Raw genomic sequence first — 25641 nt, forward strand, 5'->3', positions numbered from 1 at the left:
CTCAGACCCTTCCGGTGAGTTTCAGGAGGGTGGGGGCTGTTAGCGTTAAAAGTAAACACCTGTTCGGGGGGCGCAGGCCATTCCTCTGCCTCTCAAGGGAGGACAATTGTGCTTCCGGCGGTCACGAGCGTGAGAGGGGGCTGGCAGAGGGCTGGCCCGCGGGGAAGGTGGGGGGACGAGCGCCTCCCTCCTGGCGGGGGCTGCGTGGTGGCGGGGATGGGGGGCGGGACGGGAGGCCCACTGACTGCGCTCCCCATTAGGGAGAAGCGAGGTTTTGCTTCCAGCTCTGTGTGTAAGTCACGCTTTGCCAGCAGTCTGCGCTTGCTCTCCCGTCCTCCGGGCCCAGGTCACCTCCGTGCCCTTCTGTCGACCCCTCCGCTAGGCCAAAGCCCCCAGGCCCGGGACGGGGAAGACACCGCCCGGCCCTTCCTCCCTCTGCTCCTGGCCCACCCGCCCCTTGAGCCCCAGCGGCTGCTCTGCTGGCGGGCGGGCGTCTGCCTCCCCAGTCCCGCCACGCGCGGCGGTGGGCGGGCGGCCCACCGACCAGCTGAGGCCGCGCCTGGCGGGCTCGGCGGCTCCTTCCGCGCAGGGCGGGGCCGGGTGCGAGGTGTGGGGGGCGAAGGCCTGGAGGGGCTCTGCTCCCCCCGCGAGGCGAGGTATGGACGGGCCTGCCAGGCGCTCAGACGGCCCCAGGCTCTGGAGGCGGCGGCCGGCCTCCTCTCCCGGGAGCAGCTTGGTCTGGACGCCAGGGTTTGGGGGTGCCACCCCCAGCTGTGGGGCCCCGTGGGGCCAGGGGCCGCTCTGTGGGGCTCTCACCTCCATCCCAGCCGGGCAGTCCCCTGTTTCGGGGCCTATGGCGTCGACCCCGCAGGACTGCTGGGCGGGTGGAGCACAACAGATCTGGGGGTTCTGTGCTTTAGGGTCTCTGTCCTTCGTCCCGGCATCAGGCCGGGCTCTCTCTGAAGGCCCCACAGCGGGAGGGAGGGTGGCAGCGAGTCCACAGGAATGCGCCTCGAAGGGACACGGAGTGGGGAGCGGAGGCGGCCAGGAGCAAGTCTCAGAAGGGCTCCTGAGGGGAGAGGGCGAGGGGCACTGTAAGGGGCTGGGAGCTGGGTCCACAGAGCCCCCCGGACCCCCAAGCAGCCAGGAGTGTGCTCTGTCTGACCCTGTGCGGTCTCATCACGGCCCATGCTCGGTGATCTGCCATGCTCGGGGTCACCACCCCCGCGGTCTCCTGCAGTCGGGCTGTTGCCAGCGAGGCACAAAAGCTGCAGCCTGACTCAGAGGCCCAAAGACTAAGGGAGTCCCACTCACAGCGAGCCTGCAGCTCTGCTGAGGTCACGGGAGGCCCCCAGGAAGGGCCTGGCTTGCGGGTCACGGGCACAATCCACTCAGCTTTTCTGAGTCTCGTTCCTGTGCCTCTAAAGCGTAGATGGAGCCTGTGAACTACTTCAGTACAGGATTTTAAAGGGCCAAATAAAAGCAGCAGCAGTTGGGCAGTGCCAGAGGCTGTTTCTGGTGCCTCAACAACCCATTTTGCCGATGAAAAGAATGAGGGAAATGGGAGTCTGGGAGCTGGGCCAGGCTCTGGAGTCCACGCTTCCACCTCAACTGAGGAGGAAACCATGTAGACAGAGCCCAGGGGAGTCCACACAGCAGGGGCTCATACGGGGACAGGCTTGTGGCCAGGATGAGGTGGGAGACAGGGAGCCATCATGAGGTGGTGCTGTTAGGTGAAGGCCTCCAAGCAGCAAGGAAGGGCCCAGGTGTGCGGAGACCCAGGTGTGCAGGGACCCAGGTGTGCGGGGACCCAGCTGGGGGGCCCAGGTGTGCAGGGACCCAGGTGTGCGGGGACCCAGCTGGGGGGCCCAGGTGTGCAGGGACCCAGGTGTGCAGGGACCCAGGTGTGCGGGGACCCAGCTGTGCAGGGACCCAGCTGGGGGGCCCAGGTGTGCAGGGACCCAGGTGTGCAGGGACCCAGCTGTGCAGGGACCCAGGTGTGCAGGGACCCAGGTGTGCGGGGACCCAGCTGGGGGAGGCCAGGTGTGCAGAGACCCAGCTGGGGGGGCCCAGGTGTGCGGGGAGATTGCCACCTGCTGACTTCAGCTCTGCCTCCTCCACTCCATGGGGCCTTTGCCATGACTGTCATGATTAAAGACCAGGAGGAAATGCCTTGGCAGATTTACTCTGCACCCAAGCTTGGGGGGGCCTGCCCAGGGCGTCACCGGCTCACATCCCCCTACCTGTGTCCGGGACTCAGATCTCCACCGTGGGGTCAGTGAAGCCTTTCTTCCCCTCATTCACCAGCACCGGTTTCTCGGTCCGCGTGTGCCAGACCAGGATCTGTGTGTCCAGAGACACGAGACCACGTGGGGTCAGCCCCGACCTCGCCCTCCCACCCTTGCCCTTGCCCTCCAGCCCTGTTCCAGCAAGACTTTCTCCATTGTTCTGTGTTTCTACCTACCCCCTCATTCTTGATCTTTGTACATAGGCTGCCTTCACAATATCTATTGGAAACAGAAAATCTGCAGCTACAAAAAAGACAAAGTGGTCCCAAGTTTTCCTCTTGCTTCTCATCCTCCCCTGTGATTTTTGATGGGTCTTGAGGGAGACAGTTCTGGGGCCTCCAGCTCAGCTAAGTGCCAGCCTGGTCCCCAACCGGAGAAGTCCAAACTGGAAGCAAGATGTATCTGTGCATGTGTGTGCATGCCTGTGTGCGTGTGCACATGTGTGCATACACTCGTGCTCGTGTGCATGGGCAAGTGTGCACATGCATGCACACACGTGTGCCCGTCTGTCTGTGCAGGTCGGTGTGTGTGCGCTGGCATGTGCTCATGTGTATATGCGTGTGTGAGTATGCATGTGCGTGCATGTGCCCATGTGTGCATGTGTGTGCACACGTGTAGGTGTGTCTGGCATGGAAGTGTGGAGCCCAGCTGATGCATGGTGAGGGAGGGATTCACTCCTAGGCTCTGCCTGCCTGGGGGCCCCCTCCTCGTCCCCCCGCCCACCTTTAGTGTGGTTGCCTGAAGGGCCATAGACCACCCACTCAGGAGGGAGGCTGGTTATCTGCTGGCTGTGCAGGTCCCTGATTAGCAGGGGGCCTCACGGGCAGAAGCTGGCCTGCACCGCACTGTGAGCTCGACAGGGGCCCACCTTGGTGCAGTTGGCTGCCTTGGGCTCCAGGTCGCTGAGGGTGACGAGCTCGCGCAGCAGGCTGCTCTCCTGGTAGCCGCCCTTCACGCCGCGCAGCTTGAAGTAGGCCTGGCTCCGCTGCAGGATGAGCCGCAGGTTGACTGCAAATCCCGCCATGTCTATGGCAAACGGCCGGTGGGGGTCGAACACCGTCTTCCAGCCGACCACCTTCCCTGCCCCGTTGACCCTTGGGGCCTCGTACCGAAGGCCCCCGACGAAGGCGACAGGCCACACAGACACCCTCCTGGTGCTGCGCATCTAGAGGGGAGAAGAATCAGGGCACCTGGGCCGCCCAGGGCGGGAGTCTGTGGAGGACTGGCCAGGGCTGTGAGCAAGGTCACCCTGCAAGCAGCTGGTGCTTCCTTTGTCACGCGACCTGTGCTTTGTCCTTTGCTGCAAAAGCTCTGTCTCCCCAATTTAGAGTCTGAAATGACTCCCTCCCCTCCCCTACTGTCCTGATTCCCAAACTAAGGGGTGGGGGTTGGGGTGACACGGAAGGTGGACAGGGAACCCTCCTCTCCTCCCCCACTGGGAGCCCTCCGCCAGACAGTGCCCTGAAGCCAGGGCTGCGGTGGGTTGGTCGGTCTGGGAGCCCCATGCAGGCCTCCTCCCGCTTCGCCAGGTTCCCTGCCCTCCCTGGTCTGCATGCATCCGCGGCCCGCACCTCCTCGAAGAGCTCCAGGCTGTAGGTGTTGTCGTCATCCGCGAAGTACACGACGCCAGGCTGGCTGGAGTTACGCGGGAAGGTCTCCCGCAGCCAGCGCAGTGCCAGGTTGCGCTGCATGGTGCCCCGAGGGATGCGCGGGTCACGCGCGTCCCCCCGCAGCTTGTAGTTGCGTGGCGTCTCCACGTGCAGATGCGTGTAGTTGAGGCCGGTGTCACGCAGCAGGCGTGCTGTCAGCGGGGTGCGGCGCGGCGCGTCCTCCACCACCAGCCAGTGCAGGTTGGGTACATGCAGCAGCGTGTTGGCCAAACGAGTGAGCTCTGCCTTCTGCACCGGGCGGCTATAGGTGGGTGTCACCACGTGGATGGTGGGCAGTGTGTCAGACCAGGGCGGGGGCCGCGTGTACACGTACTCTGTGCGCACCACCTCCACGATGTCCCGGTCGGACATGCAGTACTCCCTGGGGTCTGTGCCAGGTGGCGCCTCACGCCGGGGGTCACCACTGTCATCTGCAGATTAGAGGAGGGGGTGTGGTACTGGGGGTGTGGGGACACTGGGTCCAGGCGCTGGGTACAGGGGTACTGGATACAGGTGCTGGGTACAGGTACTTGATACAGATAGTGAGTACAGGTACTGGGTATAGGTACTTGGTACAGGTAGTGAGTACAAGTGCTGGGTACAGGGGTACTGGGTACAGGGGTACTGGGTAGAGGTACTGGGTATAAGGGTACTGGGTAAGGTACTGAGTATAGGGTACTGGGTAGAGGTAATGGGTACAGGGTACAAGGGTACTGGATACAGGGGTACTGAATATAGCATTGAGGTACTGGGTATGGGGGTACTGGGTAAAGTGCTGGATACAAGGATACTGGGTACAGGGTACTGTGTAAGGAGTACTGCATACAAGTACTGGGTACAATAGTACTGGGTATAAGGGTACTGGGTATAAGTACTGAGTACAGGGGTACTGGGTACAGGTACTGGAAACAGGGGTACTGTGTACAGGAGTACTGGGTGTACAGATACTGGGTACAGAGGTACTGGGTACAGATGCTGGGTATAGGGGTACTGGGTACAGGAGTACTGCATACAGAGATGCTGGGTACAGGAGTACTGGGGTACAGGTACTGTGTATAGATACTGGGTATAAGCACGGGGTACAATACTGGGTATAGGAGTACTGGATACAGAGATGCTGGGTACAGGGGTACTGGGGATACAGGTATTGGGTACATATTCTGGGTATAGGAGTACTGGGTACAGGAGTACTGGATACAGAGATGCTGGGTACAGGGGTACTGGGATACAGGTACTGGGTACAGATACTGGTTATAAGCACTGGATACATGATACTGGGTATAAGAGTACTGGATACAGAGATACTGGGTACTGGGGGTACAGGTACTGGGTATAGGGGTACTGGATATGAGCACTGGGTACAGGCTACTGGGTACAGGAGTACTGGGGGTACAAGTATTAGGCACAGCTGTACTGGGTACAGGTACCGGCCCGCCCGGCTCTCCTCTGCTCCTCCTGTGGGATAGTCAGCGCTCGCCTGTCCGGGGTCCTGGGGGCTGCTGCTGACGGTCAAGGCTGGCTGCCTGACATCCTCGCCCTGGGTCGTCCTCTTCCTAACCCCGATGACACAGAGATAACCTCTCCCTACGCCTGGCTTTCGACAGCTCTGAGCTGTTTAAGCGCAGCTGGCCAAACTGCAGCGTTGCACCCCGGGCTCCTGTCTGTGCTGGGCTTTATATGACGAAGCGCCCGCCGTGCCGCCTGCGCCCTCCTCCCCTCCCAGAGCTGGCCGAGGAGCCCGGGGCACCGGCGCTCGTGCCCAGGGCAGCCTCAGTGCTTCAGTGCTGTGTGCCCTGTGGCCCCGGAGTCCAGGTGCACCTCTCCTGGGTTCCAGATAGACTGGAGGGGATCAGGGCCTCCCTCTCCGTCCTCCCCTCCCCGTCCCTCTCCTGCTTCCCCAGGGGGAAGGGAGCTGTGGGGGCTGCCCCAAAGGCACTCTGGGGCCTGACCCAGAATCCAGCTCCCGAACCTCGCTGCAGAGGGTGGGGCTTCACCACAGCACTCTGTTCTGGGGGGCTGTCCCTGGTGGGCAAGATGCTTCTGGACCCCGAGCCTGTCCCTTCTGACCGTCAGTGTGCCGTGTTTGGGCCGAAGGGCGGGGTGCAGGCCCGCCCCAGCTCCTCCGTCCCATGTGTGTCTCCTCGCTTGCACACTCCTGTCACGAGCTCTCAGCCCCTGGGGCCTTGCCTGTGCCCCTGCCCCGCCGTGCGCCCAGGAGGGGTGTGTGTGGAGCCAGGCAGAGGCCCGCCTCCATGACACGCAGGCACGGGAGCCCCTGGAGGTGCCCTGCTCCCACCAGGGCGGCTCTGATGGCCAGGCTTTCTCCCGCATCTGCGTCCCCATGGGGAGCCAGCAGCCCCTCATGTGGGGGACCAGCCCACTGCCCCTCCCGCTCTGAAAGCACCCACCCCCAGGCCTGTCCGGCCGTGTGAGGACTCTGGGGCGGTTGCTGATCTGGGGCCGTCTCAGCGGGAGGTGGGGCAGCCCCAAGGCTCAGACCCTGGCCAACTGCACTAACTGCACGACGCTGAGCCAGGGGCCTGGCCTCTGGTCACAGCTGGCAGCTGTGAAGGGGAGCTGATAACTGTGTCTCCTTTATCCAAGTTTCCATGTGGGTTCAGGGGCTCAGAACACAGCCCGGGCTCACAACATCTGCCCTGTGCAGAGGGACGGTAAGACGCCCTGTTCCTCGCGGCTTCTTGCAACTATGGAAAGGGCGGTGGGAGCAATTCCCTGCAGGGGGTGAAGGGGTCCTGGGAGGCTGGGCTTCCTACGGCTCTCATTAGCACGCGGGTGTGGGTGTGGGCGCTGGTCTGGGGCTGGGCACTGGGCTCCGGGGTGACATACACGTCCCCGGTCTCGGAGAGTTCCCATGGGTTAATGACCCCCACTGGGGACACACAGCCCAGGTGGGAGCCTGCCCCCGGGCTGTGGGTGCAGGGTGGGGAGACTGGCACAGCAACCAAGGGGACTTTCTGCAGGAGTTTTAGGTCAAACTGGGAAAAGAAAACAAGTTTGCAGAGAGCAGCTGCAGACCAGGACATAAATAAGGATTAGTGTATCCTGCCGTGAGCAGAGCTTTGGAAACCGAGGCCCGGGAAGGACACTGAGCATCGCTGCCCCCCCGCCCTCCCCTGTCTGCCCTTCAGTCATGCTCCGCAGGCGGCTCTGACCCCCAGAGCATCTGCGAGCCCGAGACGGGCTGGGTCAGGGCTGCCACCGCCTCCAGGTCCTCAGGGCCCCCATCACCCTCTGCTGCTGCCTGTGTCACCACTGCAGCTGCCCTCGGGCCAGGGTGCCAAGTCCCATCTCCAGGCATGACCGGCCGTGCTGAGCGCAGCAGCCTGGCGTCCCTGAGCCTGAAGCGCTGCTGAGAACGGAAGCACATGGTGTTTTGTCCCACATGACAGACCTCGTGAGGTGCTGTGGTAACGACCCTACAAAGACAAGCAGCGGGGCTGCCCGGTGGTCCGGGGCTGGGACTGGGCACTCTCACTGCCACGGGCTGGGTTCAGTCCCTGCTCAGGGAACTAAGATCCCACGAGCCACTCAGCTCAGCCAAAAAAAAACATAAGCAGCAAGGAGCGAGGGGAGGAAACACCGGGAAAGCTCCAGGCACCCGACGCGCTCAGCCGGTCCTCCTGGAGGAAGCTTCAGGCCCCACAGGGAGAAGCAGCCTGACACCTCAGGGTGCGAGCCGTCCACCCCAGACTGGGGCTCTTGGCCCTACCTGCTCTGGGGGCTGGGGGCTGCATCAGGGCTTCTGACCAGGAAAACAAGACACTCGCCCTGAGAGGCTTTCAGTAACGCAGGCTGGGAATCCCGCCCCCCAACCCCGAGCCCTCCCGCAGCGCACCCCCCAACCCTTCCGTGGCGCATGCCCCGCCCGAGCCCTCCAGTGGCGCATGTCCTGGGTGTGGGCACAGAGGAGAGCCCGTGAGGCTCTGAGCTTGTGTGCATTGCACCAACCGAGCCCCAGGTCAGCCCCAAGGGTGCAGTCGTCAGCCAGGTCATCCCGGGCTCCCCACTGGCTGAACAGGGGAAAGTCAGGCCTGCAGGCTGTGGTCACCCTGTCAGGGAAGAGTCAGCCTCCAGCCTGCAGGCTGCGGTCACACCGTCCGCGAAGCCTGGTGGGGCGGGACTCACCCTTGCGTGCAGTGAGCAGGGGCGCGATGGTGCTCTGGTGCCACACGGTGACCAGCAGCGTCCAGGGGAGCACGATGAGCACGATGGCGAGGACGTCCCGTCGCTTCGGCATCTCCAAGGCTGGCTGGGCCCACAGCTCCTCGTGAGCTGGGCGGCGGCCGGAGGGGAAGGAAAGCACACAAGTGGGCTGGGCAGGCCGGGCACGGGGCCGCAGGGAGATGCACGCCAGCCCGCGGGCCTGACCGCTCAACCCACCCATTGCCGACGCAGCTCTGCGGAGTCTAGCCTGACCGGAGTCTGGGAAGGGGTGCCGTCCGCGGTGGGTCAGGAGCCCTGCGGGGTGGACACCTGCAAGAGGGACAGAGAGGCTGGCCAGGGGCCTGAGGGGGCCACCCCACGGGGCCCCCTTGGTCCAGACACCCTTGCCTGGGTTCCCCCAGCTCACCCCCGGGCCTGTTTGCTCGTTTATGAAGAGGGCACCTAGTTTATAAGGCTTTAATGCCTGTGGGCCTTGCAGCCTGCAGCCAGGCGGACGCAGCGAGCACTCAGGGTGAGGTCGTGGCTGTGACGGCCACAGCCTTGTGCTCGGACCTCGTTTCACAGCCTGGATGAAGGCATCCGCACCGTGTGAGTCCGTAGAGGACTGGCCAGTGGCGTCTGGAGGTGGACTCTGGGAGGCTGCATCCTCAGCAAGCCTGGGCGGGATAGGGCCCAGGCTGGAGCCACGGCCAGGGGTCAGCCGAGGGGCTCGTGTGCCAACAACTCCCTTCCAGGCCAGCTGAGCTTGTGACGAGGGACAGGTGCCCTGCCTCCCGGCCGCCTGGGAGCTCCCACCCCCGCCGCTTCTGTGGACGCCTCTGGGTCCACAGGAGCAGCCTGGCCGGGGGGGACCGCAACGGGAGGCCTGCCTCTCCCCGCGCGTGGCCCCTGGTGCCCAGTCTGGCAGGCCAGGCCCCCGGGGCCGCGCCCGCCCAGCCACAGGCAGGCGGGCGTCCGTCTCTCCTGGCTGAGAGCCGGGCTGAGCAGGACTCTTGGAGGTGCTGCGTCCCTCCTCCCCGCCTGGTCCTCTCACCTGCAGCCCTCCCAGTGGGCGGGTGCTCCCCGGTGGCCGCCCCAGCCCGTCTGCACGGCATGCTTGGAGCAAACGGCGGACAGGCCCCAGGGTCAGACGGTGCGGGCTCTCAGGGTGGGTTCCTGGACCCCGAGCTGCCTCCACACTCCCTGGCGCAGCCCCGCGGTAGGAGCCCAGGGGCCACACTGCCTGCCCATCTGGCTGTTGGGCCGCCTCCCCAGCCAGCCCCACCCGCACTGAGCCCACGGGTAGGATGCCAAGCGCCGGGTTGGGGCTGCGGTCTGGCTGGCCGCCGCAGGCCGCACAGAGAAACCTTCTCGGGTTGTGGGGTCCTCCAGGGCTTTTCCAGGCATCTGGCCGTGGGAGCTGGCCTGGCCTGGGCACGTGCCACCCCATGGCCGCCCCCGGGGAGCACTCACCGCTCCCTGAGTCCTCCCGCATCCCCTTCAACCCGGTGCTCGCCGAGGCCCCAGTGGATGGCTTGTTCTTGGGCCAGACCTGAACCCAGACAGGAGCTGGGGAAGGGGTGTCAGGCCCCAGAGCACCTTGGGGGGCAGCCCCCTGCAGGTCCCATCCCCCCAGGGAAGCAGGAGGGGACAGAGGCAACGGCCTGAGGGGGACGCTCTGATCCTGTCCAGTCGATCTGGTCAAAACATCTATGGTGGGAAGGAGAGGGAGGCAGGAAAGCTCTAAAAATAAACTTAGCCATAAACCCAGTTGTGCATTAATTACTTTGGAAGCCATTACGGCTTGAAAACCCCATAACTTTAATGGAGGCTATTATAAGCTCGGCAGCAAAGTCGTGAAGCTAATTACCAGGCGGTTATGAAGTGAAGCGGGGAGCCCCCAGCCTCCGAGGGAGCCAGCTGACCAGCAGGGGGTCTTTGGGGGGCAGGCCTGGGGCTGGGTGGCTGGGAGCGGGGGTCGGGGGGCCTGGGGTGGGGCAAGCAGAGCACCCCAGATGCAGAAGCCTGAGTCTGAGAGGGGGCTGCGCGCACTCAGTCACGTCTGACTCTGCAACCCCACAGGCTATTAGCCCGCCAGGCTCCTCTGTCCATGGGGATTCTCCAGGAAAGAAGACTGGAGTGGGGTGCCATGCCCTCCTCCAGGGGATCTTCCTGACCCAGGACTGAACCCAAGTCTCCTGCGTCTCCTACACTGTAGGCTGTGGCCTGGGAGGGATGGTGGGCAGCCAGCCTGGGGTCCAGCCTCGAGCAGGCTGCCCGGAAGAGGCTGGGTGAGCCTGGCTCCAAGGCTCACGGCAGCCTGCCTGCTGAGACTGGAAGGATTCCAGCAGAAGGCCTGCCCACGCCCCTCCCCTGGGGAGGAGCTGGTTTAGTCCCACTGGTGGTGGGCAGGGCCCTGCTAGATTCAGGGGCCATGCAGGCGGCTGGCCATCAGCACCCGGCCCGCAGGGAGGGAGGCTCCACACAGCTCTGTCCTGCCACTCAGGGAGGTAACTGCAGAGCTGGCGCATACACATGTGCGTGTGTGTATGTATGTGTGCACATGTGCATCTGTGTGTGTGCACGTGTGTATGTGTGCACGTGTGCATCTGCGTGTGTGCGTGTGCATGTGTGCATGTACGTGTGTGTGTGTGTGTGTGTGTGTGTGTGGTGGAGGCCCGTTACACACAGACCTCCCCCCTGAGCCCTCAAGCAGGGCAGGGGCCATAGTGCCCGTAGGCCTGGGATCGTGGCTGGCGGGCGGGTCATAGGAGGCCACAGGGAGAACCCCCAGAGGTATTGTGTACAAGCCGCGTGCACCCTGACCACTGCCCAGCCGCGGTCCTTTCCCGGATGGAGCGCCCGTTGTCAGCCAGCACGGCTCTGCCTGTGAGGCCAAGGATGTCCCAGGAGCTCACGGCCCATGGGGAGTCACCCCCTGGGGCACAGCGCCCGCGGCCCCGACACTGACTTCCCTGAAGGGGTCGTGACCGGAGGACGCTCGGTGAGCGACCTGCACAGTGTCCTTCAGCATTTGTATGATGCTTCCCACCAGTCTTCACCTCTCCTGGAGGACGTTTTCCCGGACTCGCCTCATGGAACCTTTGGGAGTATTCAACGTAATTCTCATAGAAACAAGGGTTTTCTTCCTTTCCAGCTTATATTTCTTTTTTTCTGTCATATTCTGTGATGATAAGGGGCTTCCCTGGTGGCTCAGTGGTAAAAAATCTGCCTACAGTGTAGGAGACGCAGGAGACTTGGGTTCAGTCCTGGGTCAGGAAGATCCCCTGGAGGAGGGCATGGCACCCCACTCCAGTCTTCTTTCCTGGAGAATCCCCATGGACAGAGGAGCCTGGCGGGCTAATAGCCTGTGGGGTTGCAGAGTCAGACGTGACTGAGTGCGCGCAGAGTTGATGAGAGCACGCAGAGCCGTTGTGGACGGATAAGGAACCTTACAGACGCTGGGAGGCCGCAGCTCCCTGGCCCCCAGAGGGCCCCCTGCCTGCCTGCACCACGCAGACAGGCCAGGACGTCGGTCCTGAGTGGGTGGAGGTGACCTTGCTGGGCCATGAGGAGAGCAGCCGCCCACCCCCCCACCCCCCCCCCCGTCCCTGGGAGCCGAGTGCCCTGGGGCTGCGCAGACATCGGGGCTGGGCTGGGAAAGCTGGGCGGAGGTCAGCGGAGGTCAGCAGAGGTCAGTGGGCAGGATGCCGGGAAACGCAGGCTCGCCCCTGGCCTCAGACGATTCCCGAGACCTAACGGGACCCCCAGGAGCCCTAACGGGACTCAGCATCGACCCCGCGGCCCCTGTGCAGGACGAGCCCGAGGCCACAGCTAACTGGCTCCCGCCCCGAGGGTCCACATGCATCAGCTGGCGCCAGGCCTCACTCCCCAGCCTCCCCGGCCCCCTGGCTCTGCAGGGAAAGGGCAGCACGTGGCAGCCGCTGACCCCCGGCTCTGCCCTCACCCCCGAAGCAGGTGGAAGAGGGGGCCTTCCACCCCAGGAGGGCTTGGATGGCCCCCGGGGCTGCAGCCCTGCCCTGGCATGCTGGGTTCCTTCTCTGCAAGCCACAATGGCCTCTGAGGCAGGCAGGGCAGTCTCAGCCCCATTTCACAGGCTAGGAAACTGAGGCCTGGAAGGCCCAGATCAGTCTCAGAGCACACACACCCGCCTCACGCACACTGCTCCTGCTGGCAGGCCTGGCCCCTCGGGCAGCACCCAGGACCCGGTTCAGCCAGGAGGAGCTCTCCACCAGCACTCACGGTGGGGGCTGGAGGGACCTCAGGCCTGGGGCGCCAGGTGGGGACACAGACCAGAGGGAAAGTGGGCCATCCGATAGTGGCCGGCCCAGGCGAGCACCCCCGTAGAGAGGGTCTGAGTGTCCCCGAGCCCACTGGCCACCTTGCAGGAAGCCTGGGCACTGCACCCCACTTCAGGGCCGTCCGGTTGTGATTCAGCCCCACAGCAGCGGCCGAAGCACCAGCCCCCTGCCCCCGGACGCAGTCTGCAGCTTCACTTGGGAGGCGGCGGGGCCAGGTCCATTCTGCGAGCTCCTCGGCGCCACCCCCGCCCCGGGTGATGTCACTCACGTGTGCATGAGGGAGCTCGCGTCCAGCACTGCCTCTGAGTGTGTCTGCGGGCACACGTGTGTTCCCGGGCACACGCGTGGTCTCAGGGCGCAGAGGCCTCTGAGGAACGTCCCCCAGGAGAGGCTGTGTGGACGCAGCAGGCAGTGACCCTGGCCCCCGTACATGGCCCCGCCCGAGTCCAGTGCGGCCGCAGCAAACACCCCGGAACGCGCCGCCCCTCGGCGCCCGGCTCGCTGCACGGCCCCGGGCCCTGGAGGCGCCGGGCAGCTCAGGACATGCTGACTTTCAGCGCGTGGGCCCCCAGGCACCGACCTGTATGGGCAGGGGCAGGAGTGGAACTCTGATAGGAAACAGAGGGCCAGGGCCAGGGGCCAGGGGCCAGGGGCCTGAGGCTGCGCTGGCCCAGGACAGCGTGCAGAGCCTGCAGGCTGTGGGCAAGGCTGCGCTCAGCCATGCTGGGGCATCAGTGCGTGGCCGTCTGTCCCCACTGCCCTGCCCCTGCTGTCTGACCATCCTGCTTCTCTCTGCCTATTTTCCTTGGAGCTGGTGGCCTGCGGTTTGGGGTGGGGCAGGGGTCCCACCCCGTCCCGCCCCGTCCGACCCACCCCATGGTTTCCAGGGGAGACCACCTGGTGCTCTGAGCCCTTGGCCTGCCTACTGAAGCTTGTCCAGCCCCGCGCACTCTGCGGCCAGCCCACACCCTGCATGAGCCCACTAGACTTGCTGGTTCTGTGTCCATCTGCAGCCTCCAGGCCAGGGGCTCCTCCGGACACTGTGGGGGCTGCACTATGTGAGTCTCCTTTGCAACGCTCATCGGGCACTTTGGGATCTGCCGAGGGGTCTGTGGAAAACCCTGGCACAGGGAGCACCATGAAGGCTGCGAGACGTGGAATATCACAGCGGGGACGGCAGCAGCCCACTCGTGACTCCAGCTGACTGCCCGTGTCCGGCAGAGATGGGACGCGGGGTCCCTGGCTCCTCTGGGCCCGGCCAGCCTCAGGCGGCTCTCATAGCAGGTTCCTCCCTCCCCCAGATGAGGCTGTGCCCACAGGCGGTACCCATAGCGCGGACTCCGGGGAGGGCAGGGGTGCCTCGTCTCCCTCCGTCTCCAGGGCGGGCGAGCCGAGGCTCCTCCTTTGGGCTTGGGCTGAGGTCGGAGGTGGAGGGTTGACGCAGGACCGCCCGTCTCCTGCCGGGCTCCTGAGTCTGTTCTTACTGCCTCTGCCGCCTGTCTCTCCTGCTGCCCCATCCCCTCCCTGGGGTCAGCCACCCCTGCGCCGGGAGAGCCACTGAGAGCAGTGTTGCAGGAGGTGCGGTGCCTGAGCAACAGCAACAGCACCCCAGTCTCACCCCAGGCCTCACCCTGGGGGGTGAGGGACCCAGGGTCCCCAGTCTCAGCCCAGACCCCACCCCGGGGGGTGTGATGGACCCAGGGTCCCCAGTCTCAGCCCAGACCCCACCCTGGGGGGTGAGGGACCCAGGGTCCCCAGTCTCAGCCCCAGGCCTCACCCTGGGGCGGGGTGATGGACCCGGGTCCCAGTTTCAGCCCAGATCCCACCCCGGGGCGGGGTGATGGATCCAGGGTCCCAAGTCTCAGCCCAGACCTCACTCCAGCGGGGGTGATGGACCCAGGGTCCCCAGTCTCAGCCCAGAACCCATCCTGGGGGGGGGTTGATGGACCCAGGGTCCCCAGTATCAGCTCAGAGCCCATCCTGGGGGGGGTGATGGACCCAGGGTCCCCAGTCTCAGCCCAGATCCCACCCCGGGGCAGGGTGATGGACCCAGGGTCCCCAGTCTCAGCCCAGACCCCACCCCAGGGCGGGGCGGTGATGGACCCAGAGCCCCAGTCTCAGCCCAGACCCCACCCTGGGGGGGGTGAGGGACCCAGGATCCCAGTCTCAGCCCCAGACGGTAGTCTAGACAGGCTGAGCCTCATGAGGGGCGTGCAGAGGACTGCCCCATGCCCGGGGCTCTGGCACCAGCAGCCCCACCCCAGGCTCTGCGAGGGGCCAGCTCCTCGCCTGGGGCCCTGGGTCCCGGAGGGGCTGCCCCTGCTCCAGCCCCGCCTGTGGCCTCGGTCAGCCGTGCTCCTGCCTCCCCCTCTCCTGGGGCTGTTGAGCACGCTGGCCCTGCAGTCAGCACTGGACGGTCAGGGAAGGCAGGGCTCCAGCCTCCCCGCCCACCAGGCGCCTGGTTCTCAGAGCACAGAGGCATCTGCGGCCCTGGGCAGGAAAGGCAGTGGGGAGACACCACCGTGGACCACCTCCGCCCCACGGTCTGGCAGTAAACGGCCTGCCCATCTGAGGACCGGGCCTGCAAGACGCATCCACATGGAGTGACCCAGCCCAGCGGGGACCAGTGCCGACGCTGCTCTGACATGAAGACCTGGAGGATGCTGGGCTTGGGGAGGCACGGCACTGCAGGACCAAGTCCCTGACCCCCACACAGAGGCACAAGGTGGTTGGACTTGGGCAGAGCAGAGGCTGGGGGCCCGGGCTTGGGCGGGGGCTGGGGAAGCACACAGCTTCCAGCGTGCGGGGTGGGGAAGTCCTGGAGCTGGACAGGAGCACAGCGGGGCACCCTTGGCACCCTTAGCACTTAAGAGTCATTAAGGTGGTGCATCCTAACTGTGCATTCTATGAATTTTCTGCCACAGAAAAGAATCTGCCACCCAACCGCTGTGCGTGGAAGGGTCAGCAGTGACACACTGGGGTCTGGGCCGGGCAGCACCTGTGTGGTCCCAGCGCCAGACCTTCCTGCTGGCCGGCACGGGGTGCCTCCATGACGAAACACACCGTGGGCATGTCCGGGGGACATGCCCCAGGGGTTCCAGGTAAGGCCCTAGGGGTGCGCAGGACATGATGAGAGATGGTGTGCACACACGTGCGTGCACACATGTGCGTGCAAGCACACACTCGCACACGGTGCAGGCGGCTGGCTTTCCAGCCGGGGGTGTGGGGAGGGGTGGAGGCGTGGATGCTGGCCCCTAGAGGGAGGTTTACGGGAATGAGAGAAAGTCCATGTTGGCACAGGGTGAGTTAGGCAAGTAACACTTCACTTCACCTGAGAGGCTCAGAGGATGAAAGAAAACAGAACAGCCTGCTCAGCACGGAGCCCCGGGGGCAGAGGGTGTGCACACACCATGAGGTCAGACTGCGCGCATCCTGCAGGCTGCTGATTCACTGGGCTAATTAAAGTTTCCTGTGTATTTTCAGTGCACTGCCTGTGGCCCAAACCGCTGACCTTCCCTGGGGCCCTGGCAGGACAGTGTAGGTGTGTCCTCCTGCCAGCTGTCACGGGAGGACAGCGGAGGCCTGGCTGGCTGGTTGGGGAGGGGAGCCCAGTCCCATGGTGGGCCTCTCTCCACCCGCGGGCCTGAGACAGGGAGGGCGGAGTTAGACTCGGGCCCCGGTCTGGGGCCAGGCACCAAGGTGCTGTGTGACCCGAAATAGGAGCAGAACCTCTCTGGGCAGCTTCCCGATCTGCAGAAAGAAGGACACATCTACAGATGCAGAGCCCTAACTCTGGGCAGATGGTCTGCCGGGCCACCACCGGCTCCCAGACCTGCTCACTCTGCCCCTGCCCTCTTGGCAGGTGGACGCCCCCACCCCGCTCCTGGGGTGTTGATCGGGGGGCTGACCGAGGGCAGCGGTGTGGTTCAGGCAGGACACGCCTCACACAGCTGTCATTTTACGTGAGGAGACGAGGCCCTGGGACTGAGCCTGCAGCGAGCGGCCGACACAGCTGGGCCTGGAAGCGGACAGCAGCTGGTCGCTGGGCCTGCCTGGCCAGGGGCTCCTCTCCCTCAGGACCAGGGCTGGGAGCTAAGCAGAGCCCTCCCAGGCCGGCTGCCCCCGCCTGCTCAGACGCCCTGGAGGCTGGAACCTCGTGTGCTCCTTTATCTTGAACACGTGGGGCTAAGCAGGGCCCTTTGGGGGCAGGAGGGGGAGCTGCACTCACTCACAAAGGCGGACATGACCCGAGATGGTGCCAGGCTTACTGTCCTGCTGCAGCCCCACCACAGGGAGGAGACGGGCTCAGGGCAGTGGGCGACGGAAGCAAGGCCACACCTGGGCCGCTCCACGCGCCAGGCATACTGTGTGTCGTCCAAATGTCTGTTAGGTGAAACGTTAACTGAATGAATAATTTTAAAAATCGCTGGGGGTTCCCCGGCGATCCAGCGGTGAAGACTGCACGCTCCAACGCAGGGGCCCGGGTTGGAACCCCTGGTCAGGGAACTGGATCCCACATGCGGGAACTAAGAGTCTGCATGACGCAGCCAAAGATCCGGTATGCTGGCATGCCACAGCTAAGGCCTGGAGCAGCCAAATTTTTAAAAAAAGAGGCAAAAATACCTGCTGAGCAAAGCACTTACTGCTCGTGTTCCAAGCGAGTAACACGATTCATTGTGATTCTCATTTCCATCTCACAAGCATCCTGTTATCCCACTCAGAGACGAGACACGCGGGGGCACAGGGGTCAGGGGCAGCCCTGGGGCACACAGCGTGGGCACACAGCATGCGCGTCCAGCAGCCCCCGCTCTCCGCGCCCACAGGCGCAGTGCCGAGCCCAGGGCAGCGCTCGCCAGGGGCACTCAGGGACGCTGGGCTCGTCCTGGACGCGTCCGTGCCGTCCTGAGGGCAGGCCACAGCCCTGTGCGCTCCTGAGCTCGCAGAAAGTGCTGGCGTGACTGGGGGATGCCCGCCAGGGGAGAGGGCAGCTGCGCCACATCCAGCTGGGCTCTGAGGCTCCCGGAGCTGGGTAAATGAACAGACCAGCACTCACCACTCCCCACGGAAGGAAGCGAGACAGGGCAGGGGGAGGAGGAGGCGACAGCACACGTTCAGCCCGCCCGCAGGGTCCAGGAGGACCTGAGGCCGGGTCCCTCCTGACACCTGCCCTCTGACCCCCGTGGCCCTGCCCCTCCCCCCGCTTCATGAACAAGGACCAGGGCCCCCGTCTCCCAGCTGCAGGGCGGGAGACTCCCTGCTCAGGGCTTTGATCTCGGGGAAGACATCCGCAGTCCAGCCAACTCTTGGAGGTACACCCTGAGACTCCCCGCCATTGAGCTTCTGGGCGGCAAAACTCCAAGCCCTGCCAGGCGCTTGGCGGGGAGGCCAATGCCCTGCCGTCAGCTGCTGCGCTCGGGGAGCACAGATTCATTTTAATATTGGCTGGAGCTAAACCTCATTAGGAAAGTAAATTTGCTGTAGCTGCAAAAAAAAAAAAAAGGCAACCCACACAGTCCTTCCTTCCAAAGCTAAGCTAAACAGAAAACCTGATCTGACTGGGGCTCGCTTGACGCTTTACCTCCCTGGGACTGGCCCGGGGCCCGGCACACAGTAGGTGTTCAGTGAGCGAGTGTGAAGCAGGGTTGGAGCGCCCCCTGCCCACCTGGCCAGCTGGCAGCACCCACACCAAGGGGCCACTGGCCTGGGGTTCCTGTCGGTTGTATGCATTTTGGGGGGACACTGGCCGAGATGTGCAATGACCACACCGATCGCTGATTCTACACGGAAACCGTGTTGCTGCCATTCGGCAGGGGGACACTGAGCGTGTCTCCCACAGTGGAACGGCAGGGGCAGGACCAGGCCTCGGGCCTGGAGGCAGCGGTCTGAACGGAGAGCCAGCAGCGTGAGGCGGCCCCAGGGTGGGCCTGAGAACGGCTGCTCCATTCAGAGGCTTCCAGATGCCCGGGGCTCACGGGGAGGGAGCAGATGCGGACACTACAGTGACGCCTCTCGAGCGCTTCACCTACAGACAGCCTGGCAGGACAGGCTCCTGGGTCTGCGGGCCTTCAGGAATCAGGGTCTAGAGGCCTCCGCTTTCCCCAAAGCCCTCCAAGCCAATCACAGAGACGGAGGCAGCCTCGGCCTGGCCAGCCTGTGCCCTGCATGGCACCACCTCCATGTGCCCACCCCACACGCTCAGCAGGTCCCGCAGAGGACTTCTGGCCTGCAGGCCTGGGCTGCAGGCAGGTTTCCCTTCTCCTTCTCCCTAGAAGGGGTGGGGGTGGGCACACGCAAGAGCGTCCCTTCTGCCGGGGCTCCCCCTGAACCCCGCACTCCCCCGCGTTCCTGGCGGGGCCGGCCCCCTGCCCTGGCCGCTGGCTGCCGACACGGGCAGGCATCTTGGAAGGAGGCCCAAGGCGGCCCCCGCGCTGCTGGGCCCCCGGCGCCCATGCTCTGCATCTTTGTCTGCTGTCTCCCACAGCTGCTCCGCCTGCCTCGGACTCTCAGATTCTCGCTTCCCGAGCCCGGCCTCTCCTTCTGTCCAGCGTTCAGCAGAGGGGGACACTCGGGCAACTCCCGGCCCGTTCAGCCCCTCCTCTGACCAAGCTGGACCAACACGCTTGCCTGACCCTAGAGCCTGGTTCGGGGCCAGCTCACTGCTGGACCCGCCACACTTGCGAAGCTTCCACCCTCCTCATCACCCTGTGCTCACAGCCAGAGAGGGCCAGCCACCCGGTCCCCTCGCCCCTTGCCCCTCAAAACCACGGGGAGGGGAACCCAGGCGCATCCAGAGATAGCAGCTGGGGGCAGGGCTGGCCCCCACTTCCTCCTCTGGAGCCCCCGGCCTCCACCAGACCCCCTTCAGGTGGGCCCATCACTGCTGGTCATCCGGAACCTCTGTGTGTGCGTTTAGTCCCGCGCCCGTGAGCCGCCAACACACCCCAACAAGGAGGGGCTTACCCACAGGCAGGCACAAAATGGGCACAGCAGCCACCTGGTGCCGAAGGGAGCACGGATCCATCAAGCCTCCCTGCTCCACACCCGGGCAAGCCTTCTGTGTCCCCCCAAGATGGGGAGGTGGGGATGCATGCAGCCCCAGAAGCTTTGGGGGTGCTGGGCATGGACTGGGTGCAGTGCAGTCTCTCTGAGGGTGTCACGGGGAAAGGGTCTTTGTTCTAAACAAAGGAAGGGGACTCGACGTTCGGTCCAGTGAGGCCACTAACAGCCCCCAGCTCAGCAGCTTTGGAGGGGATGCCTCGGTCTCTGTGCTGGAGGCAGGGAGCCCCAGGGGACAGAAGGTGGATCTGGGGAAGCGGGAGCCTCCGTCCAGTAAAGTCACACGCCCACCGCCCCGTAACTCGGGGAGCCGTGAGCCCCACCCTGACACAGCCACACACAAGATGTCACAGGCTGCTCCGGGGACATCCCTACCCAGTCCTGTGCAGCAGTGCACGGCAAGCCCCTAGTGGGTACCCAACCCACCCACCCAGTACCCATGCAGAGCTGCCCCCACCAGTCTGGGGTGACCAGCCATCTGCAAGGCTGGCCTCAGCATCCAGGCAGAGAGAGCCCCAGAGTCTTGCTGCCCCAGCTTCTACAAGAATCCATGCAAGTGGTGCCGGGCTGGGACTAGGCCTGGCCGGGGCAGGACAGGCAAAGGGCTGGGGAGGGTCTTGTTTGTGCCTCTGCAGGCGCACGGGGCGGGCTCTCTCTGCCTCAGCTCCAGCCCCAGGCCGTCCCCTCCTTCCTGGCCTCCCTTCCATCCTCTGCTGCCTGACGTCTGAGTCTGTTCCCCTAAGCTGTGGGCTCTGGCTGGGAGGGACTGGGACCCCAGGCCTGAGCCCAGGTGTGGAGGGCAGGCGCTGAGCTCGGTCCTGACTCTTTCTGCCCCCTGCACGCCTGTCCTGATTCTGGGCCCCCTCACCACCGCTCAGCCCCCCACCTCGCGGGAGACTTGCAGACACTGAACTTGCCAGTGGCTGGAGCCTCTGGGCTTGGGGAGGACCCTGGGGAACCCGGAGCAGCGGTGCTGACCCCCAACTCCAGGTCACCAGGAACCACCTGCTGAGGTGGGAGGAAGGGCCCGGGAGAGCTAAGAGCCCGGCCTGCGGCTGGAAGGAGCTGAGAGCCAGCTTCCCCTTCTCGACGCCGAGGAGGGCCAGCACCACCCAGGTCTTGTCTCGCAGCAGCCCCTCGACTGCGGCGCCTGCTGGCCCCGGCCCGATGCTGGCCGGCTCTCCAGCCGCCCCGCTGCGCGCACCACCATACACGCGCGCGCGCGCGCACACACACACACACACACACACAAGGGCGCGCGCACAGCCGCCCGGAGGACATGGCGCGGGGGCCCATGCGGACGCATAAAGGGGCTCTGTACGCGGCGGCGGGGCCACTGACCTGCGGCGGCGAGTCCGGATCGTCTCCGGCGCGCTCCATCTCGGCGGTGGCCCCTAGGCGCCGGTCCCCGCGCCCCCGGGCTGCTGGCCCCGGCCACGCGCGCCTCCGGCCTCGGGGGCTCTCGGGCTGCGGGTCCCCCGAGGCCCCTTCATCGCCGCGGGGTCAGCACGGCCCCGGCCCGGCCCTTCTGCGCTCGGCGAGGCGGCGGCCGAGCCCGCGAGCGTGCGGGGGGCGCGGGGCGCGGAGCCGGGTGGGGAGGACGCGGGCGCGGCAGAGCGAGGAGAGCCGGCCGGGCGCAGGGCGGAGGCGCGGGGCCGGGGCGCGCGGCCGGAGCCAGCAGACCGGGCCGGCGCGCGGTCCCCTCGGCGGCGGCGGACGCGCCCGGGCCGCCGCGGCTGTGACAGCGCCGCCAGCCCCGCCCCCGGCCCGCCCCCGGCCCGCCCGCGGGGTTGGTGCCCACCGCGCGCCCCGCCCCGCGCCCGCCCCGCGCGCCAGCTGCCGGCGGGACCCGCGCCGCCGACCGTCGGTACCAGCCCCTCGCGCGGGGCCGGGGCGCGCGGAGGCGCGGACCCCCGGGTGGGTATCGCCACGCTCCCCGCGCCCACCCCGCAGGCGGCCGGCTCTGCGCTCTGAAGCGGGGCTGCGGGAGGGGGCGGCACCGCCAGGCCTCGCTCCCCGGAGTTAAAGCCCCCCGCCCCCAACCCCGCCTCCATCCCGGCCGTTCCTGGCGCCCAGTTTGGCAGCCTTTCTCAAAGGGTGATTGTTTCCGGCAGGGCAGTCGGAGGACGGTTCTCCGGGCCTGGGAGGCTGAGCGCGAGGGCGGAGAGGGAGAACGCCGGTGGGGGCAGGTGGCGCCTGCCGGGACTCAGGGGTGCCTGGCGCTTGGGGATGGGGTTCCTCGGGGTCTGGCCCGTAGGGGGCCCCCCGTCGGGGCGCTGCTGCCTGGTCGGAGGCCAGCCCCCCCACCTTCCCGGGCACAGGAGCCTGGACTTCCCCGGAGAAAGTTGCGGGCCAGGCGGTGTGGGGGGGCGGAAGGGGCCACAGGAGCAGAGAGGCGCAGGCTCCCAGAGTTTTAAGAGCTCTTTGGGACAGGAAGTGCCTGCTTGTTCCTTGCCGTGTGTTCTGCATGGTCTAGGGGTGTTAGCCCTCTGTGTGCACGTGTGTGTGAGGGTGTGGGCTGCAGCCCTCCCTGGAGAGCCTTCCAAATGCTCTTTGGTCAAGTTCCCAGAGACAGAGAGGCCTTCCTTGTACGTGTTTTAAGGGTTTGCAGCCCAGGTGGCCATCCTCCTGGACACGTGCAATCAGGGCCACCCTGTGTCTTTTCCACAGCCCCAGGGGCCAGCTCCAGGGGTGGGGGGCCCGCCGGCCCCAGGGGACTGAGGAGGTCAGGGGCCTCCACCCCTCCCTCGGTGACCCTCTCCCAGCCCTCTGTCAGGTGTTGCTGCATTGAAGTGGGACCACGGGGCCCTCTCCTGGCCCCTCTCCAGCCTGGGCACTGTGGAGCCTGGCTCTGCTCCTTGTGCTGAGGTTGTGAGGCGGTGGGGGCAGGCGGGAGCAGGGGCTTCGCGATCGGCTGCTTCGGTTGAGGTCTTGAGGTGAGGCGGGGGTCCCGGTGCAGGCTGCCTCAGGGACACTTGCAAGCAGGGCGAGTCACCGCCTCCAGGGCCAGCCCCCGTCCCATCTGCGTGTTTCACAGCCCACTCTGTGGTCACAGAGGCCATGGCAGATCTAGCCCAAGTACCGCCTGCTGCATGCAGGGTCTCCTTGGTCTTGTGACGAGACGAGAATGGCAGGGGCCCTGCTCTGCTTTCTCCTCCCCGGCTGGAGCAGCCCTGCTCCCTGAACGCACCTTCCTCCTGTGTGCTCCCGTGTTGGGGCAGGGAGCAGAGCACCCCGGGGGGGGCTTCACTCCTTCCCGGGGTCGAGGGTGCGAAGGGCAGGCCAGAGCCCCCCTGGAGCCCTGGACGACTCCCCCTCACCTTGCTAACAGAGAAGTGTCACCCTCTGTGTGGGGAGTGTGTGTGATGGCTTGAGGAGGTCACCCCATCCATCACGTCCCCCAGGCGCTGTGCTTCGGGGAGTTTGTGTGGAAGCCAGGCCTTCAGGCTGACTCTGAAGGCCCTGCCTGAGACCCCTCCCGGCCGGCAGTCTCCCAGGAGCCGTCAGCGGAGGGGCTGGACCAACCGGCCGCGTCCTGTCAGGTCCTCACCGCTGTGGCCCGCCGGGCCCTCCCTTGTCCGGCAGGAGCCTGGCCAGATGGGTTGGGGTCACCGTTCTTGGAAAAGCAATGGTGACAAGAGACCCTTTTCCCAGGGCCCGCCTTGCAGTGTAGCCCTGGGCTCTGTTTATGGAATTTCTACATTTTAATTTTTAGAAGCAGCTTAACAATAACTTGGGATTAAAATTAGCATGCTAAGACTCCCTGAGGACAGAACACCGGCCGTTGGTTCCCACAGGGAGTTTGGGTGACACCCCGAGTGCATGGACACATACAGCTCTGCAGACACAAAGCAGGTACACACGCACACGCACACACCCATGCCCTCCCTGCCCTGGGGCAGCTTCCCGCACACTGCAGACACATGTTCACACACCAGCCCCACAGGGTGGTCGCGCAACGGGCCTGTGGGAATGCCTCCCTCCCGCTCTGGATTTAGAACCTTGCTCCGAACACCTGCGGCAGCCCCTGGGTCTCCGGACCGAGCCCCTCTGCTCAGAGGCCCCCAAAGCCACCTTGGTATGCAAGGCCGATCTGTTCTCGGACAAGCCAGTAAGTGTTCATTGTGCAGTTTGGCCCGACGGGAGCCCTGCCCGGCTCCTGCAGCCCACCCCCGAGGGTCCGTCAAGCCTCCGTCTGCAGTGCAGACCTGGCAGACCTCTGGGAGGGTCTGTGGGTTTTCTCCCAGTCACCTGGTCCCCAGTTTAGTTTGAACAACAGCTGGTGTGCTCTTATCAGCTGACGGTTCCTTCTGCCCGGCCTCCCTCTGTGCCGGAGCCCCTGATTTCTGAACATGGCCCTTCCCTCTCAGCTCACCACCCCACCCCGCCGCACGCCACGGTGCTGGGAGGCAGCTGAGACACTGCCAGCCTGGGGGACCCCTTGGCTGTCTCATTGCTGAGACCCCCGTTTCTAGGGAGCCGTCCACCAGCCCCTGGGATCTACAGCAGGGGTTTGGCCGATGTGACTGAAGGTCACACGCTGCGGGTGTGCAGGTCTCCCCAAGGCACAGCGGCCCCCCAGCCAGGGTGAGCCCACACCCGGCCGTGCCGCACTGTGTCTGACGGACACGCACACCGTGGGCGGGCTGGCTGCCCGCGTTGGCCAGGGCTGGCTGAGCTCTGGCGCAGAGAGCTCAAGGAGGTGGCCTTCCGATCCCTCCCCTTTGCCAGGTTCGGGTCCAAGCTCTGGGCTGTCCTCATCTCCCTTGATGGGTGGGAATGTTCTCCAGTCTCCAGGCCCTCAGTCACCTGCTCCCCGCACCATCCAGGGGCCAGCGTTCTTCCTGAGCTGCAGCGAACCCCTGCATCCGCAGAAGGGGCCGCCCAGGGCTTCAGTGATGGAATTTCAGTCTTGCCTTGTTTTCCCGCAGCCGAGGGAGGCGCGGGAGACCCTGGAGGACCCTGGACTTGAAGGGCCAGCTTGCTGGGCGGGCGCAGGGAGAGAGAGCAAGTTGCTCCTGGACCCGCCCACGGGCCCCAACCGCCCCAGAGCGCCTGACCCCAGGCCTTCCAGAGCCCCCCTGCCCGGCTGCTGTCAGTCACCAGCGAGCCCCAGGCCGCTGCAGCCCAACCGGCTCCAGGCTGGGGAAGCAGTGGCCTCCCCGCCCCCTGCAGGTTTTCTGGGCTGACAGGAGGCTCTGCTCTGCCTGCCCGCGGGCTCCCACTGACCCCGCCGCCCCCACGGGCCCTGTGGCTCGTCCACTGCTGCTCTGGGTGCCGGGCGCAGGGTGATGGGGATCTGACGGAAAAGCTGACTTGGACCCAGCCATCTGCGTACACCAAGCACTGTCCGGCGGCCTCACCAGCAGGAACTGGTTCCGTGATGTGAGGTGTCATTTATGAGGCGCTGGGTATGCTGAGGCTCTACTAGACTTGCCTCTTTAGGTCAGGAATCTGGGGCGTGGTGTTGAGATTCCATCAAGGCCGCGTGTGCAGGAAGTGACAAAACTAGCGTTTGATGCCGCAGGCTCATCGCAGGACTCGGCGGAATCAGCGGGCGAAGAGCTTAGGGGGACCCAGGGGGGCTTCTTGCATCCTGGGGCCAGAGGGGGCCCGCGTGGGGTCACAGTCCCCCAGACCCGCAGTGGTGAGCGGGTCAGGCGAGGGGTCACGGCCCCCCAGACCTGCAGCGGGATCATGGACACCAGACCCGCAGAGGGGTCACAACCCCCCAGGCCCGCAGCAGTGGGGACGGAAGCTGACGGAGCTGCTGGGCTTGGGACGCTCCGTGTGTCTGAGAAAGAAGACTGAGCAAGTGGGGGTTGGTGTGGCAGGAGGCGGGCTTTGAGGCGAGTGTGCCTGACCGGCCCACGCTCCTGTGTATGCTCGTGTCTGCCAGGGGACGTGCAGGGTGGTCCTGAGTCCGCTGCCCAGGCCCCTGGGGAGGGGGCGTCCAGACCCCCCAGGTGGCACCCCGGGCCGACACCCACCGTCTGTGCGGGGATGCACAGCTCAGGTGAAGAGGCCGCGGGTCCCACCGGGGGAGCCTGGATTTCACCCCTTCACCCGCAGGCTCCACTCACGCTGCAAGGACACTGAAGGCCCAGCTACGGCTTCCTGCCGGCGGCTCTCCCCACGCCTGCTCTTCCCACCATGAATCCC

General features: G+C 65.4%; 1 protein-coding gene across 3 annotated transcripts; it reads right to left on the reverse strand.

Moving 5' to 3' along the window:
• Nucleotides 1-933: 933 nt before the first annotated feature.
• On the reverse strand, nt 934-21095 carry B3GAT1 (beta-1,3-glucuronyltransferase 1). Of its 3 annotated transcripts, XM_055424217.2 has the most exons (7): nt 20821-21094; nt 8339-8431; nt 8084-8230; nt 3860-4368; nt 3157-3453; nt 2244-2343; nt 934-1069 (listed from the first exon to the last, which is right to left on the reverse strand). In XM_055424217.2, the coding sequence occupies exons 2-6, from the start codon at nt 8340-8342 to the stop codon at nt 2257-2259; spliced, it is 1044 nt and encodes a 347-aa protein (XP_055280192.1). In that variant the 5' UTR covers nt 8343-8431; nt 20821-21094; the 3' UTR covers nt 934-1069; nt 2244-2256. The 3 variants fall into 3 exon arrangements, with proteins under 3 accessions (XP_055280192.1, XP_055280193.1, XP_055280191.2); XM_055424218.2 differs by lacking the exon at nt 8339-8431 and having other exon boundaries at nt 20821-21095; XM_055424216.2 differs by lacking the exon at nt 20821-21094 and having other exon boundaries at nt 8339-9064.
• Between the last annotated feature and the right edge of the window lie 4546 nt (nt 21096-25641).

The sequence above is a fragment of the Moschus berezovskii genome, chromosome 14 (genome assembly GCF_049115385.1).
Source record: "Moschus berezovskii isolate FMDL1 chromosome 14, NW_MosBer_1.0, whole genome shotgun sequence".
Classification (NCBI taxonomy): Eukaryota; Metazoa; Chordata; class Mammalia; order Artiodactyla; family Moschidae; genus Moschus; species Moschus berezovskii.